This window comes from Leptopilina boulardi, unplaced genomic scaffold (assembly GCF_019393585.1).
Source record: "Leptopilina boulardi isolate dan_hultmark-lab unplaced genomic scaffold, ZJU_Lbou_2.1 LbouV2_362, whole genome shotgun sequence".
Classification (NCBI taxonomy): domain Eukaryota; kingdom Metazoa; phylum Arthropoda; class Insecta; order Hymenoptera; family Figitidae; genus Leptopilina; species Leptopilina boulardi.
In genome coordinates, this window is record NW_026137932.1 from 2,249,556 (window position 1) to 2,264,566 (window position 15,011).

General features: G+C 23.3%; 2 protein-coding genes across 6 annotated transcripts; one reads left to right on the top strand and one right to left on the bottom strand.

The window, feature by feature from the left end:
* The first annotated feature begins 1,813 nt into the window (after positions 1-1,813).
* LOC127286694 (protein hold'em-like) lies at positions 1,814-8,916 on the top strand. Its single transcript, XM_051313224.1, has 8 exons — positions 1,814-2,052; positions 2,767-2,898; positions 6,747-7,018; positions 7,173-7,395; positions 7,531-7,644; positions 7,751-7,922; positions 8,026-8,233; positions 8,306-8,916. The coding sequence occupies exons 1-8, from the start codon at positions 1,929-1,931 to the stop codon at positions 8,489-8,491; spliced, it is 1,431 nt and encodes a 476-aa protein (XP_051169181.1). The 5' UTR covers positions 1,814-1,928; the 3' UTR covers positions 8,492-8,916.
* A 1,446-nt stretch (positions 8,917-10,362) lies between these two features.
* On the bottom strand, positions 10,363-14,936 carry LOC127286687 (UDP-glucosyltransferase 2-like). 5 transcript variants are annotated; one of them, XM_051313207.1, is made up of 6 exons: positions 14,889-14,906; positions 14,469-14,814; positions 13,939-14,361; positions 13,547-13,778; positions 13,248-13,473; positions 12,661-13,158 (listed from the first exon to the last, which is right to left on the bottom strand). In XM_051313207.1, exons 2-6 carry the CDS (start codon positions 14,787-14,789, stop codon positions 12,867-12,869), a joined length of 1,494 nt encoding a protein of 497 aa, XP_051169164.1. In that variant the 5' UTR covers positions 14,790-14,814; positions 14,889-14,906; the 3' UTR covers positions 12,661-12,866. The 5 variants fall into 5 exon arrangements, with proteins under 5 accessions (XP_051169162.1, XP_051169163.1, XP_051169164.1 ...); XM_051313205.1 differs by lacking the exon at positions 12,661-13,158 and adding an exon at positions 10,363-10,702 and having other exon boundaries at positions 14,469-14,936; XM_051313206.1 differs by lacking the exons at positions 12,661-13,158; positions 13,248-13,473; positions 13,547-13,778; ... (1 more) ...; positions 14,469-14,814; positions 14,889-14,906 and adding exons at positions 10,364-10,702; positions 10,794-11,019; positions 11,093-11,324; positions 11,487-11,909; positions 12,049-12,471.
* Positions 14,937-15,011: the final 75 nt, after the last annotated feature.

Sequence of the window (15,011 nt, forward strand, 5' to 3'; positions counted from 1 at the left end):
TTTATGTAAGAATAATTGAAATGATCTACGAGAATATTAAAGTATTACATATTATTATATTAATAATAATAATGCCTAAAATATATTATCTATATCTATAAATTTACTGTTAAAACATGTACGATACGACTAACAATAGATCTATTTGTATAAAAATAGTACACGATTTATATATTTTTTAATTAAAAAATTTTTTTTAACTAATAAAGGGCGTTTAAACATGAAACTAAAGTTACAAACGTTGATTCGACGAAAAAATAGAATTTAAGAATTCTAATTCCCATCAATGAAATTTGAATATTTTCAACCGTCTGAAATATGAAATAAAAAAAAAATATATTTATCATTGTTTTGTCCCGGATTTTCCGAAAATTTCAAAATTTCAAGTAAAGTGCTATTTTCTCGCTTTGGAAGCAAATTTTCGCGTTTGATAATTATTTATTTCAATGTTAGAATCGTTTTAAAATACAGGGAAATTTTTTTTGATTTTTTTCTCACAAATTTTCATATGAAAATCCCGAAATTTCAAAAAAATTTCTATTTTCCCGACTTGGAATTTTTCTGTTTTTTAAAAGGCTTCTAGCATTGAAATAAATAATTATTAAATGAGAAAAATTGCTTCCGAAGCGAGGAAATAGTAATTTTCTTGAAATTTTGGAATTTTCGAAAAATCCGTGACAAAACAATGATAAATATTGTTTTCCCCGCCTCGGAAGCAATTTTTCTGTTTTTTTTTTTTTTTAATGCTTCTATAGCATTGAAACAAATAATTATCAAACGAGAAAAATTGCTTCCGAGTCGAGGAAATATGAAAATTACTTGGAAATTTTCGGAAAATCCGAGACAAAACATTGTTTTTTTTTATTTCCGGTTTCAGAGAATTGAAAATAACCAAATTTCATTGATGGGAATTAGAATTCTTAAATTTTAATTTTTCGTTGAATCAAAGTTGGTAACTTCAGTTTCATGTTTAAACTTGAGAAAAATTAATATACTGTAACTGGTATATAAACTGAAATTAACATTTTGTTTATAAATGCACTTTAAATTAGGTACAGTTAGAAAATTTTTTTTGATGATAAAATAACAACTATATATTATTTACATATACTGTGTGATATCAATAGACAAAAAATTTGCATTTTAAAATAATAAATATATATAAAAATGAGAATTAGAAAAATAGTATCGTCACGTAAAATAATTTATAAATATGTAGAATTAAGTTGTGTCTGAGTGAAATTTATAGATTTTACTATTTATTTGCAATAGAAAATAGTCGAAAAAAAAATTTATAATTTTTTCAATAACCGATTTCATTGTACTATTGTTATTTATAGAAAAAAAAGAACAATTCAATAATATTGTTAAAGTTTATAACAAAAAATAAAAATATGAATATTCAAACAAAAATTCTTTATATTTTCTTATTGCAAAATATTTTGCCTGTTGAATTTAACAATATAAATATCAAATAATTGATGTATTACGATATTTTTCGACGAATTTCGAATTCGGAAAAATATTTTATAAACTGTTTGTAGATGTGAATTTTAATTTAAAATCCCATTTTTTACCAAAGTGAATCTTACCTTTCAGTTGAATAATTATGCAAAAATAACATCTGATTTAAAAATAAACAAGGTTAGAAAACAGGCGCTCTCAAAAAGCTAAATTATCAGGGATGGAAAATGTGGAATTGCAAATAAATATAAGAAACTCGGAAATGTGACACTTTGAGGGTGGGGAGGATTAACCATTTGTGTCACATTTCGGAGTGTTTCCATTTTCACAACTAGTGAATGTACCTTGCAGAATATTTCCTTGGTCGAAAAAATAATTTTGGCGCGTTTTGTCGCAGGAACGACAAGAATCAACGATTGTTAAACAATATACTGTTGTGTAGAAAAAAGAAATTACAATAAATTATGTCGACTACAGTTTGGACGCAAAGATTGAATAATTTGCAACCTGGCATTCAAAATTCTATTGTAATTGGAATAATAATTCAGAGTGCCAATCCAAGAATATTTGAATCTAATAGTGGAAAATGTGAGTATAAATTTTATAGGATAAAAAAAAAATTATTATTTCATACATTATATTTTTTTGTTGTTTTTATAATTTATCGATATTCTTATTCTGTTTATATTTGGTTCATATTTTTAAATGAATTACGTTTTATATTTGCTTTTTGAAAAAAAAATAACCTAAAATTCCTAAAATGATGATGAAAAAAAAATTCCACATTGATTTTATTATTTTAATTAAACCTTTTTGTAATTAAGTAATTTCAGGTTAAAATTACTGTTTTTGTAAACAAATTTTCAGAATAAATTTTAGTGTTTTTTTTTTTAAATTGTGTATCAAAAAAAGGACAACTGAACTTTTAAAAATTTCGAATTTCTATACAAATGAAAGTTTGAACACAACGTACGTCTACGCATAGATAAAAATCAATGTACAGGGGCAGAAATTATTTAAAATTTATTTATATTCAGTTGTGTATTAATAATTTATAGTTTTTTTTCGATTTATTTATAATAGAACATTTTTTTTAAAAAAATTAATATTTTTTTCATATTATCGTCAAAAAGTATGGACATTAATAGGGGCTAGTTAAAAAAATTTTGTAATAAATGTAAATTTTGTCAAATAAAAATGTTGCTAAATCAAAATTCAAAAAAACTAGAAAATTTCATAAAAAAATTCGGTTAAATAAAAATTTTTATTATAATCACTATCTGTTTATAATTTATTTTCTAGTTAATGAAATAAAACGAGCTGTTTGGACCTTTACTTTGCGTGATTCGCCTGATGATTTTCTTAACGTGACTGTTTGGGGAAGCTCAAAATATGTCGATTCTCTCTTCAATAAATTTACACTAGGTTCTATTGGTAAATATATTTTCATTTTTTAAAAAATTAAATAACATTAATTCACAAAAATAAAAATTATTTTGAAAATTATTTTTATTATAAAAAATAACAATTTAATAATAATTATATAATAATAAAATGCTTGGTCTGTCCTTCTGTCCTAACATGAAGTTGGCCTTTTCTGATTTCACGTGTTTTTTTTTGAATAGTAATCTTATGACGTGTCAAATTTTGACAATTCTTTTTCTCATTTTTGCCAAAGTTGTATAATTGTGTTTCCAAATTTCGAAATAAGTTTCTTTAAAATTCGAAAATTCAATTCACGAAGCTGAAGTACACACCGTTTACCAACGAAATTTTTTTTAAAGTTGTATATTCATTCAAAAATTGTATACAAATACAAAAAATTTATGATGAGAAAAAAGATGCGCCAGGAAATTTCGTACAAGATAGTAATTTGAAAAAAATTTATTTTTCAAAATTAATTTTTAAGGTACCAGGGACCAACGATTATCTATTAAATATTAATTATAAAAACACAGGCCTCGAATCAACTTAAAAACACAAAAAAGTCGATTTAGTCGATTTATATTCCAAAAAAAAAGTGGATTTGTTTTTTATTTTAACAAAAATATTTTACAGATTTTTAAATAAAAAATTTTTTGTTTTAATAATAATCCTTTTCGAAGGGTTAAAGTTGAAATTTTTAGAAATAATTAAATTTCAAAAGATATTGTTAATTTTCAAACAATTATTAAATTTTACAGAACTAAAAATAATTTATCAAACAATTTTTGGAAAACATTTTTTAAATTTAATTGAATTTTCAAAGATTTAAAATTGAGATTTTTGAAATTAATTGAAACTTTAAGTGTTTTGTAATTAAAATTTTAGATGATTTTACTAAAAATTTATTAGAAAATGCGGACAAAATACAATAATTTGAAAATCATTTTTAATTGAAAAATGGTTTCAGATAGTTGAAATTTCAAAGAATATTATTAAAATAGTTAAAAATAATTGAATTTCCTTAGAGTTATAATTGAAATTATTAAATTTCAAAAAAAAAAATTTTCGATGTAAAATTTTAGAAATAATTAAATTTTAGATGATTATTTGGAAAATAATTGAATTTTAGTTCATTTTGAATTGGAAATTTTGGAAAATAATTGAATTTTAATTGAAATTTTTGATAATAATTTAATTTAAATTCATTTTTGATTGAAAATTTGGATAATTAATTTTGAACAGAAATTTTAGAAAATAATTGAATTTTATTTCATTTTAAATTGAAAACTTGGTAAATAATTAAATTTTAAATTGAAAATTTTAGATAATTATTGTATTTTTAATTGATTTTGAACTAAAATTTTGGGTAATAATTGAATTTTAGTTTATTTTGAATTGAAATTTTTAAAAGATAATTAAATAATTAAATAATTAATTAATAATTAATTAATAATAAATAATTAAATAGGGTCAACCGGGGTAAATCCGAACGCTTTTAGTAAGTTTCAACAATAACATAAGTTTTTTCTTTAAAAAAAAAATACTTCCGGTATTCTGGTGCATGAAGTTGTTACTTTACTTCCATAGAACAATTTTATGGGGTAGAAAAAATTTTTGATAAATTACAATCGCAGGAAACTTAGCGTTCGTATTTACCTCGATACTTTGCAACTTTCCTAAAATATGGGGGTAAATACGAACGCCACTGTATTTCAGAAAAATCTTAGGGAAAATAAATTTAAAGTATTGTAATTGTTAAACTTATATAAAAACTCAAAAAAAATACGATAATAAACCTATTATGTAATAATGCATCATATATAAATACAAAAATCAAACAGGTTAAAAATTAAAATGCATTACACAATTAAAACCTTCAATAACTTTATCAAATCATAACGGATTTTTGCAAAACTTGGTACAGAAAGTATTTTGGAGTGATTAAATGTAAATACAAAAATAAAAGTCAAATTTTTTAAATTCAAAATGGCGTACTTTCCTAAAACTTATTTTTAAAAATGATCAAATTTGCTAACCCTGAAACCCCCCGAGTAACAATTTTCGAGCGAATCCAATGAATTTTTTAATTCTCGTCCGCCATTTTGAATTTTGAAAAACTGACTTCAAATTGGTAATTAGCGACCCCAAAAACCGTAGAATACCAAATTTTATTAAGATCCTGAAAAACTTTTTTCAACAAACCATTTGGCAAAAAAATTGAAACACTCCTTCGAGAGAACAGAGATTAAGTTTCTGCTTATTAATTACTAACGAGGATACGTATAGAAAGAAAAACTTTTTTCTATGTACTTTTATAATGTTAAAATAATAGTGTAATCAAATAAAAACAATTTTGTGTGCCTTTGATGTAAAAAAAAATTATTAAAAATACCGTTCGGATTTACCCCAGTTTTCCAATTTTCTTGGGTAAATACGAACGGTCTGATATTATTAATAAAATTTTACAGAAGGCAAAAATCAAATATAGTTTCTGTTCTAGTATTCATAACAAACAATTATAAATAATAAAATGAATTTTTAGCTTCTTTTTCTTCAAATACGAGACAAAATACTGAAAGAGTGTCATCTTTGATTTTCAATCTTTTTTGCAATACTTGTTATCTTTGTTTATGCTGTTGCTAATTAACAAACGAAAAATGGGATAATACTTAGAATCTCTTCAAGAGGATCTGAGGTAAAAATTCTCATATCGAACTTATTTTTAAAAATTTTAATTAAGCTGAAATAATTAGCGTTCGGATTTACCCCCCGTTCGGATTTACCCCGACTGACCCTAATTCAAATAATTAAATTTAGGATGCTTTTAAATTTAAATTATTGAAAATTCAATTAATTTTGAATTCAAATTTTTGAGAATAATTAAATTTTATTTGATTTTAAATTTGGAAAATAATTGAATTTCAGTTAATTTTGAATTGAAAATTTTGGTAAATAATTGAATTTTAATTGAAATTTTGGATAATTATTTAATTTAAGTTCATTTTTGATTGAAAATTTGGATAATTAATTTTGAATAGAAATTTTAGAAAATAATTGAATTTTATTTCATTTTAAATTGAAAACTTGGTTAATAATTAAATTTTAAATTGAAAATTTTGGATAATTATTGTATTTTTAATTGATTTTGAATTAAAATTTTGGGTAATAATTGAATTTTAGTTTATTTTGAATTGCAATTTTTCAAAAAATAATTCAATTTTATTGTGATATTTTTTTTTTAAATTATAAACAATTGTTAAATTTCATAAAAATTTTAAATGAAAAATAATTTTGATATAATTGAATTTGTGATGTATTTAATTAAAATTATTAAAAATAATTAATTTAGTGAAGAATCATTTTAGTTCAAATTTGTTAAATAATTGAATTGAAGAAGATCTGAAGAAGATCTACATTTTATACTAAAAAAATGTATTTTATTTACAATTTTTTTCAAATGTAAAAAAAAAATGTCGCATTTTATTAAAATAAGTTGATAAAAGTCGTATTTTTGAAAAAAGTCGGAAAAAGTCGTATAATCCGAGGCCTGTAAACATATAATTTTCATTATTATCATTTAATATGTAATAATATTCTAATAAATTAAATTATTATTGATAATATTAATCTTTAATTTCTTTATAACAAACAATTAAATACTCAATTTGGCGCGCTTGCGCGCGTTTAATTTTGCTAGTTAAATTATAATAATTAAAAATTTAATTAAAATAATAATTAAATTTTAACAATTTTTTTTTATGTTTCATTTTTCTTGAACATTTTTATAGTTTTGTAATATAGTTCTTTTCTAATATAGAAAAGAAAATATTAATGAAAAAAAAATATATATATTTCAGTTGAAATTATAAGCGGCAAAGTGACCAGTCGAAAAGTAGATGATCCAAATGAAACATTTCTCCCAACAGTCACAAGCCAATTAAATATTACTGTAAATGAAGGGAATTCATTGATACAAAATCATAATAATCAAAAAATAATTGCTCAATTGGAACCGTTGCTGAAATTACCAACAAAATCAATGAATTCATTAAGATCTTTGAAATTTGCTTTGGAACACATTGAAGAACTCAAAGATCAATTTATTGATCTTCTTGTCGTCGTTACTTTTGTAGGAATAAAATATTATTAATAATATTGAATAGTGTTTAAAATAATAATAAAAATAGTACCAAGAATTGTTCAAATTTATATTTTTCTAAAAAGTTTATAAATATTTTTCTTTTTAATTAAAATTTTATAGAAAAAATTTAAACTTTTTTTAGATTGGCGAAATTCGTGACATAATAAGTCGAGATGGTCGAAAATTCAAGTGTCGTTCCTTTGAAGTAACAGATCATTCAGTGAATAAAGTTATTTCATTTCAACTTTGGGATTTGGAATGGATTAGGTTATCGGAACTTTGGGAAACTCGTAAAACAGTTTTATTTTTAGCCGATATTCGTATTGGATATGATAATTTTAAGAAACGGATAAATATGTCTATAGGTAAAGAAATTACATGCAAATTATATTAAATACAAAATTTGAATTTAAATTTAATTGAACAAAAATTCTAAAAAAAAAGTAATAACTTTTTTGAAATGAAAAAAAAAAAATAATTTAAAAAATTTTACAATACAGCTAAGAAGACTTTGATCACTGAAAATCCAAGTATTCAACAGGCAATTGATTTGAGACTTGCTGTTTCAAATAAACCAGAGTTTACTCACACAGATCCTTATTCTATTCCAAATTGTAAGTAAAAAAAATTTTTTTTTGAATAATTAAAATGGTATGAATCAATTTATAAAAAAAATTACCTTTTAATCGATGAGTGAATAATAAATAATTTTAATTATAGTGAAGTGCATTACCTCAGTAATGACTGTGCAACAAATTACCGAAAAATTAAATACACAATCATCAACTTTAATCGAAAGTTCTGAAAGAATTCAATTTTTTGTCATACTGTATGCGACATTGACTGAAATCAATTTGGACAGTAGAGATGAAAATTTAATAACAACAAAGTGGTAAGTTTGTAATAGATTTTTATTAATTTTTTTTTTAATTCATATTATATTTATACGAAGTTTCATATATCATTTTTGTATTTTATTTTTTGATAAATTTTAGCGCTCTGTGCAAGAGATTCGTTAAAAAAGGTCAAGATTCATGTATGAATTTGGAATGCCCTAGTGGTAACGGAAGTCAAAAACCTTATAATCTAATTAGTTTCAATTTAAAATTGAATCTAAAAGATAACACTGGTTATCTTATTGGTTGTAGATTTATGGGAAATGCAGTTGAACAATTTATTGGATTCACAGCTACGGAATTTCAAGTAATTCACAATTTTAATAATTTATCTTTCTTTACAAAATTTTAAATTCTAATAATAATAATAAATAATTAGGCAATGAAAGAAGAACAACGAATGGAAATAAAATGGCAATTTCTTTCCTTCAAATATGCTGTTCGAATGCAAATTTTAGGACCAACATCATCAATAAATCAAGCGGTTTATAATATTTTATCAATGACAAAAATTGAAGATTCTGAAGATACATTTTTCGACAATATTGTCGATCAATTACCATAAAATTGATTGTGAAAAAAAAATTCTTCGGAATTTTCATTGAAGAATTTTCATTAAAAATTGTACAAAATCAATTTTATTTTCAAATTTTTAAATTAATAATAATCAACCTACAAAGTAGGTTTTAAATAATGAATTTAATATATATAAAAAATAATTGAATACCGATAACAAATTAAACAATTATTTATTATCATTTTTGTGTGGGGATTAAATTTTCTCAATAATTTCTTAATTGTAGTTTTAAACTTTAATTTAAAATTAAACATTCGTAATTAAAATACCCAGTTTAGGTTCAATTTATACTGTAAAGAAAAAATTATATGTAATACAGTTTAATATATTATAAAACAATAAAATGAAACTGATTATTTAACAAAATAGACTGTTTTTTGATTTAAGTCTTTTTTTTATTATATGGGTATGTCCACGTCAGAAATATCAGAATCTGCAAGTGGTTCTTCGATTTTAATGATACTTGGTAAAATTATAGCTTTATATAAGAGCAATGTGTAAGTAAAAGGAATTTTTAAAATATCTAAAATTGTAGGAGTTATATCACTTTTAATTTTGATACTGCATTTTTTTCTTTCCTTTATATCTCGGACAATTTTCAACCGATTTTGATGAATCAAAAACGATTTTTTTCAGAAAATTACGTATTTTCAGAAAATTTTAAAATAAAAATAAAATTTTGTTATTTAAATAGAAAAAAGTAAAAAACAAAATTTCTTTTAGATTTTTTTTCAATTTCGACCTCTTTTTTTTAATTTTTAATTTTTTAATAATATTCCTTTTTATTTTATCTTTAATTTAAAAAAAAAATCATCCTGGAGACTTTTTTAGATCTCGTGATATCGTTCTTTAAATATCCACATCTCAAGAAAACTAGGATCCAGATTTGTGTTTCTACTTTCATTTGTTTTATAATATTATTGTTACAAACTAGAAACTTTCGCGTAATAATGTTTTTATTTTGAAATTATTTGACTAAAACAAGTGAAAATTCAAGCAAATCAATATTTTATTAATAGATTTGAAGCAAAGTTTTTATTTTTTGTAATATTTATAATTTAAAATAAATTGTAATGAAACCTTAACAATGCAACCTGAAATTGTAGCTGAAGTTTTTAGCGCTTTCTTTTAGAGGATTCTAAAACAAATAGTTATTCATAACCATAAAAAATATCAACAAACAAATGAAAGTAATGATAGAAGAAAGTCCTGCGGTTTTCAAATTGATGAAGACTTATAATACTTAAAGGACGATATCACAAGATCTGAAAAAGTCTCCAGGATGAATTTTTTTTTAAATTAAAGATAAAATAAAAAGGAATATTATTAAAAAATTAAAAATTAAAAAAAAGAGGTCGAAATTGAAAAAAAATCTAAAAGAAATTTTGTTTTTTACTTTTTTCTATTTAAATAACAAAATTTTATTTTTATTTTAAAATTTTCTGAAAATACGTAATTTTTTGAAAAAAATCGTTTTTGATTCATCAAAATCGGTTGAAAATTAACCGAGATATAAAGGAAAGAAAAAAATGCAGTATCAAAATTAAAAGTGATATAACTCCTACAATATTAGATATTTTAAAAATTCCTTTTACTTACACATTGCTCTTATATAAAGCTATAATTTTACCAAGTATCATTAAAATCGAAGAACCACTTGCAGATTCTGATATTTCTGACGTGGACTTACCCATATTTAACGTTTTTTAGAAGGAAAAAATTAATTTATAATAATTAGTGATTATTAACAAAATTAATTTTTAATTTCATAAAATTTTCACTATTTTTCGTTTATAAAAAGAAATTAAACACTAAATTTGAAAAATAACAGTTTGTACAAAATAAAAATTGTATGGAACTTTTTTTCTCTTATAAGTATTTAAAAAAGAGTCCAAATTTCAATTTCGCTTATATCAATCCTTTTTCTTATGACCTTGAGAAATATAATTTAAAATACTATAAAGTAGACGAGTAATTTTTTTCAAAATATGAAAAATCATATAACTTATTAAAAGAAAGGAAATAAAAATAAACCCATAGATATCGACAAGTTCAGCTTGCCACCAAGGCATGTCCATTGTTGGTGATCGCAATGAATTTGCACCATTTCTTATAATGTACTCAATCCAAAAAACTGCCGTTTTAGTTGCATTCATTGGTCGATCTCGAAACAATTGTGATTCACGTTTTGCAGCTTTTCTGCCATAACAATAAATTGAAAAATTAGCAAATTTTAAATGATTTATATTATTTAATTTTTAAATAATAGGAATTGAAAAAAAAAACGCACCGATACTTGGAATCATAAAGAACTGCATTCAGAGCTACATCTAAAGTTTTTTCAGAAATTTCTTTGAAATCCATTTCATAGATGACATTTTTTTCAGCCAAAAGTCGAATATTTAAAAACTGATCAGTATAAAGTGGAAAACCAATCATTGGCACAGAGAAAAAAAGTGCCTCCATCACACTATTTAATCCACCATGTGTGATAAATACTTTTGTATTTTTGTGTTCTAAAGAAGGAAATTAAAAAATTTGGAAATTTTCCTTTTTTTGTAATTTATTGCAATTTTATTGATTTCTTACGTAAAATTGGAATCTGAGGAATCCACGACATTGTCAGAACATTATCTGGCAAACCTGGAGGAAGTGTTGAATTATTTAAAATTTTCATCAGAATTCTCATTGGCGATAATTTGGCAAAAGACGCATAAATTCCCAATAAAACATCTTTTGGAAAATCTTCTAAAATAACCATAGAACCAAGACTGAAATAAATTACTCCCTCTGTACTTTCATCCATCCAAATTTTTAGTTCCTATTTACATTCGAAGAGGATTAATATTAGTTTTTTAAATTTTCGAATTTTATTTTTTTAATTTAAAAGAAAATTAAGTTTTTTTTTTATTTTTTAAATTTAAATTTACAATCATCAAAAAGAGATAAGATTGCATAATTTTCGCTTCTATAGTATACTTACAGGAGTAATTTTTGATTCACTTAGTTCAGTTTGAATACCTCCAATTTGAACAATTGCTGGTGATAAGGGTCTTATACCAAACATACTTTGATAGCTATTGACTAAAAGTAAAGAAAATTTTTTTTCAATTTCCCTAATATTTGCCATATTTGAAATCAAATATTTTCTAATTGCCGCAGTTTGATTTTTTTCCGTATCCTTGAAAAATCTATAATTATGATAATGTGTCCAAAAATGATTTTTCACACGATCCCAAAATGTTTTAATTTGAAAATTTTTTGTTTCCCAATTTACAATATAACTATTACACATGGGATTGCCAAGAATTTCATCAAACCATGTAAATTGCTCAATTGGTGACACTCCAATCACTGGAACATTTAATACATCTCCAAATCCTAAATAGCAATTCATTGTAAAAGCCTAAAAAAATAGTTTTTAAAATAAGAAAATTCAGTTTATTTAACAAAAATTACTTTTTAATTGCAATTTTTAAAATAAAAAGAGAGAACGATTTTTTTCTGAATTTTTTTTTTAATATTAATTTAAAAATTATTTAAACCTCTATTATAATCAAATCGTAGGGATATTTTTTTGGTGGATTTTTAATAAATCTCTGTATTTTTTCCAAAGACATTAATTCACAATAATTGTTGCCAAATATTTTAATTATCGATGGAACCATATCTATGTGTCTAATATATTCAACCATTTCCATTGTCCAAGAATTTACAAGGTTTGGCATTGTTCCATTTAAATTAATAATTGTTGTATAATTTTTTATTGTATTTTCTGACTGAAAATGTGAAATAACATCAACTTTATGTCCATTTAATGCTAAAGCTTTACCGACACTTTCTAACATGTTATTGTGACTTTTCATGTTAAATGGAGAAATAACAAGAATTCTGTAACCATTAATGTTTAGAGTAATAAAAATTATTAAAAATAAATACAAGTAATTATTAGTAAACGAAACCATTTTTTTTTTAAAATACACTAAATCGCTATTGGAAATTCAACATTGTATAAGAAAATTATATTAAACTAAATAATATTTTACTAAGTTCGCGTGGTATATCTTATGAAAATGAAGTAAATTATTTTTAGTCATTAATTAATAGTCATGAATTCATAGTTTATAATATGATTATAAGTAAAAATTCAAGAAATAATTCTAATTTGTGGATTTTTATATTTAAATAAATTATAACTGTACTCATTAATAAAAGAATTTTTCAAATTTTAAGTCAAGCGATACAAACTGATAATGCATGAAGGAACGTCCTCTGGAAGTATATATATATAAACGATAGCGCTTCCGGTAAACAGACGGATGGTTACAAAATAGAAAATTTAATAACAAAAAATTAGTTTACTTTAGCTTTGGTAATTTTTAAATTGACATTGAAAACTAGAATTTACAATATCATACAAATGACTAGTAATGTTTTTCATAATGCGATAAATGATATAGCTTATTAAAAGAAAGGAAATAAAAATAAATCCATAGACATCGACAAGTTCAGCTTGCCACCAAGGCATGTCCATTGTTGGTGATCGCAATGAATTTGCACCATTTCTTATAATGTACTCAATCCAAAAAACTGCCGTTTTAGTTGCATTCATTGGTCGATCTCGAAACAATTGTGATTCACGTTTTGCAGCTTTTCTGCCATAACAATAAATTGAAAAATTAGCAAATTTTAAATAATTTATATTATTTAATTTTTAAATAATAGGAATTGAAAAAAAACGCACCGATACTTGGAATCATAAAGAACTGCATTCAGAGCTACATCTAAAGTTTTTTCAGAAATTTCTTTGTAGTCCATTTCATAGACAACATTTTTTTCAGCAAGAGTTCGAATATTTAAAAATTGATCACTTACAAAGGGAAAACCAATCATTGGCACAGCAAAAGAAATTGCCTCCATCATGCTATTTAATCCACCATGTGTGATAAATACTTTTGTATTTTTGTGTTCTAAAGAAGGAAATTAAAAAATTTGGAAATTTTCCTTTTTTTGTAATTTATTGCAATTTTATTGATTTCTTACGTAAAATTGGTATCTGAGGAATCCACGACATTGTCAGAACATTATCTGGCAAACCTGGAGGAAGTGTTGAATTATTTAAAATTTTCATAAGAATTCTCATTGGCGATAATTTGGCAAAAGACGCATAAATTCCCAATAAAACATCTTTTGGAAAATCTTCTAAAATAACCATAGAACCAAGACTGAAATAAATTACTCCCTCTGTACTTTCATCCATCCAAATTTTTAGTTCCTATATTTACATCCGAAGAGGATTGATATTAGTTTTTTAAATTTTCGAATTTTATTTTTTTACTTTAAAAGAAAACTACGTTTTTCTATTTTTAAAATTTAAATTTACAATCATAAAAAAAGAGATAAGATTGTATAATTTCCGCTTCTAGTATACTTACAGGAGTAATTTTTGATTCACTCAGTTCAATTTGAATGCCTCCAATTTGAACAATTGCTGGTGATAATGGTCTTATACCAAATACACTTTGATAACTATTGACTAAATGTAAAGAAATTTTTTTTTCAATCTCCCTTATATTTGCCATATTTGGATTTAAATATTTTCTAATTGCCTCAGTTTGATTTTTTTCTGTATCCTTGAAAAATCTATAATTATGATAATGTGTCCAAAAATGATTTTTCACACGATCCCAAAATGTTTTAATTTGTGAATTTTTTGTTTCCCAATTTGCTACATAACTATTGCACATGGAATTGCCAAGAATCTCATCAAACCATGTAAATTGTGCTACAGGTGACACTCCGACTACTGGAACATTAAAAACATCTCCAAATGCAAAATAACAATTTGTTGACATAGCCTGAAAAATAGTTTTATAGTGGGAATAAAGAATTTAAAATGCAAATATAATAAAAATTAACAGATTTATGATTAAATATTTTGCATGTGAAAAAAAATTAATTTAACCTGCGTTATAACCAAATCGTAGGGAGGATCCGTTGGTGGATTTTTAATAAATTTCTTTATTTTTTCCGATGACATTAATTCACAATAATTGCTACCAAATTTTTCAATTAATCCAGAAACAATATTCAATTTTCTAAGATAATCAATCATTTTCATTGTCAATGAGTTTACAAGCTGTGGCATTGTTCCATCTAAATTAATAATCGTTGTATAATTTTTTATTGAATTTTTCAATTCAAAATGTGAAATAATATCAACTTTATGTCCATTTAATGCTAAAGCTTTTCCAACTGTTTCTAACATGGCATTATGACTTTTCATATTAAATGGAGAAATAATGAGAATTCTGTATAAACCATTAACGTTTGAATTAATATAAAATATTAAAAATAAATTAAAGTAGATATTTGTTAACTGAACCATTTTTTTAACATGTACTTATTGTAAATCGCTATAATGACAACTTCACATTGTAAGAATTTTTTAAAACTGAATATGTATTTTTTACAGTTCGTCGCGTAATACCTATATCTTATCAAAAAA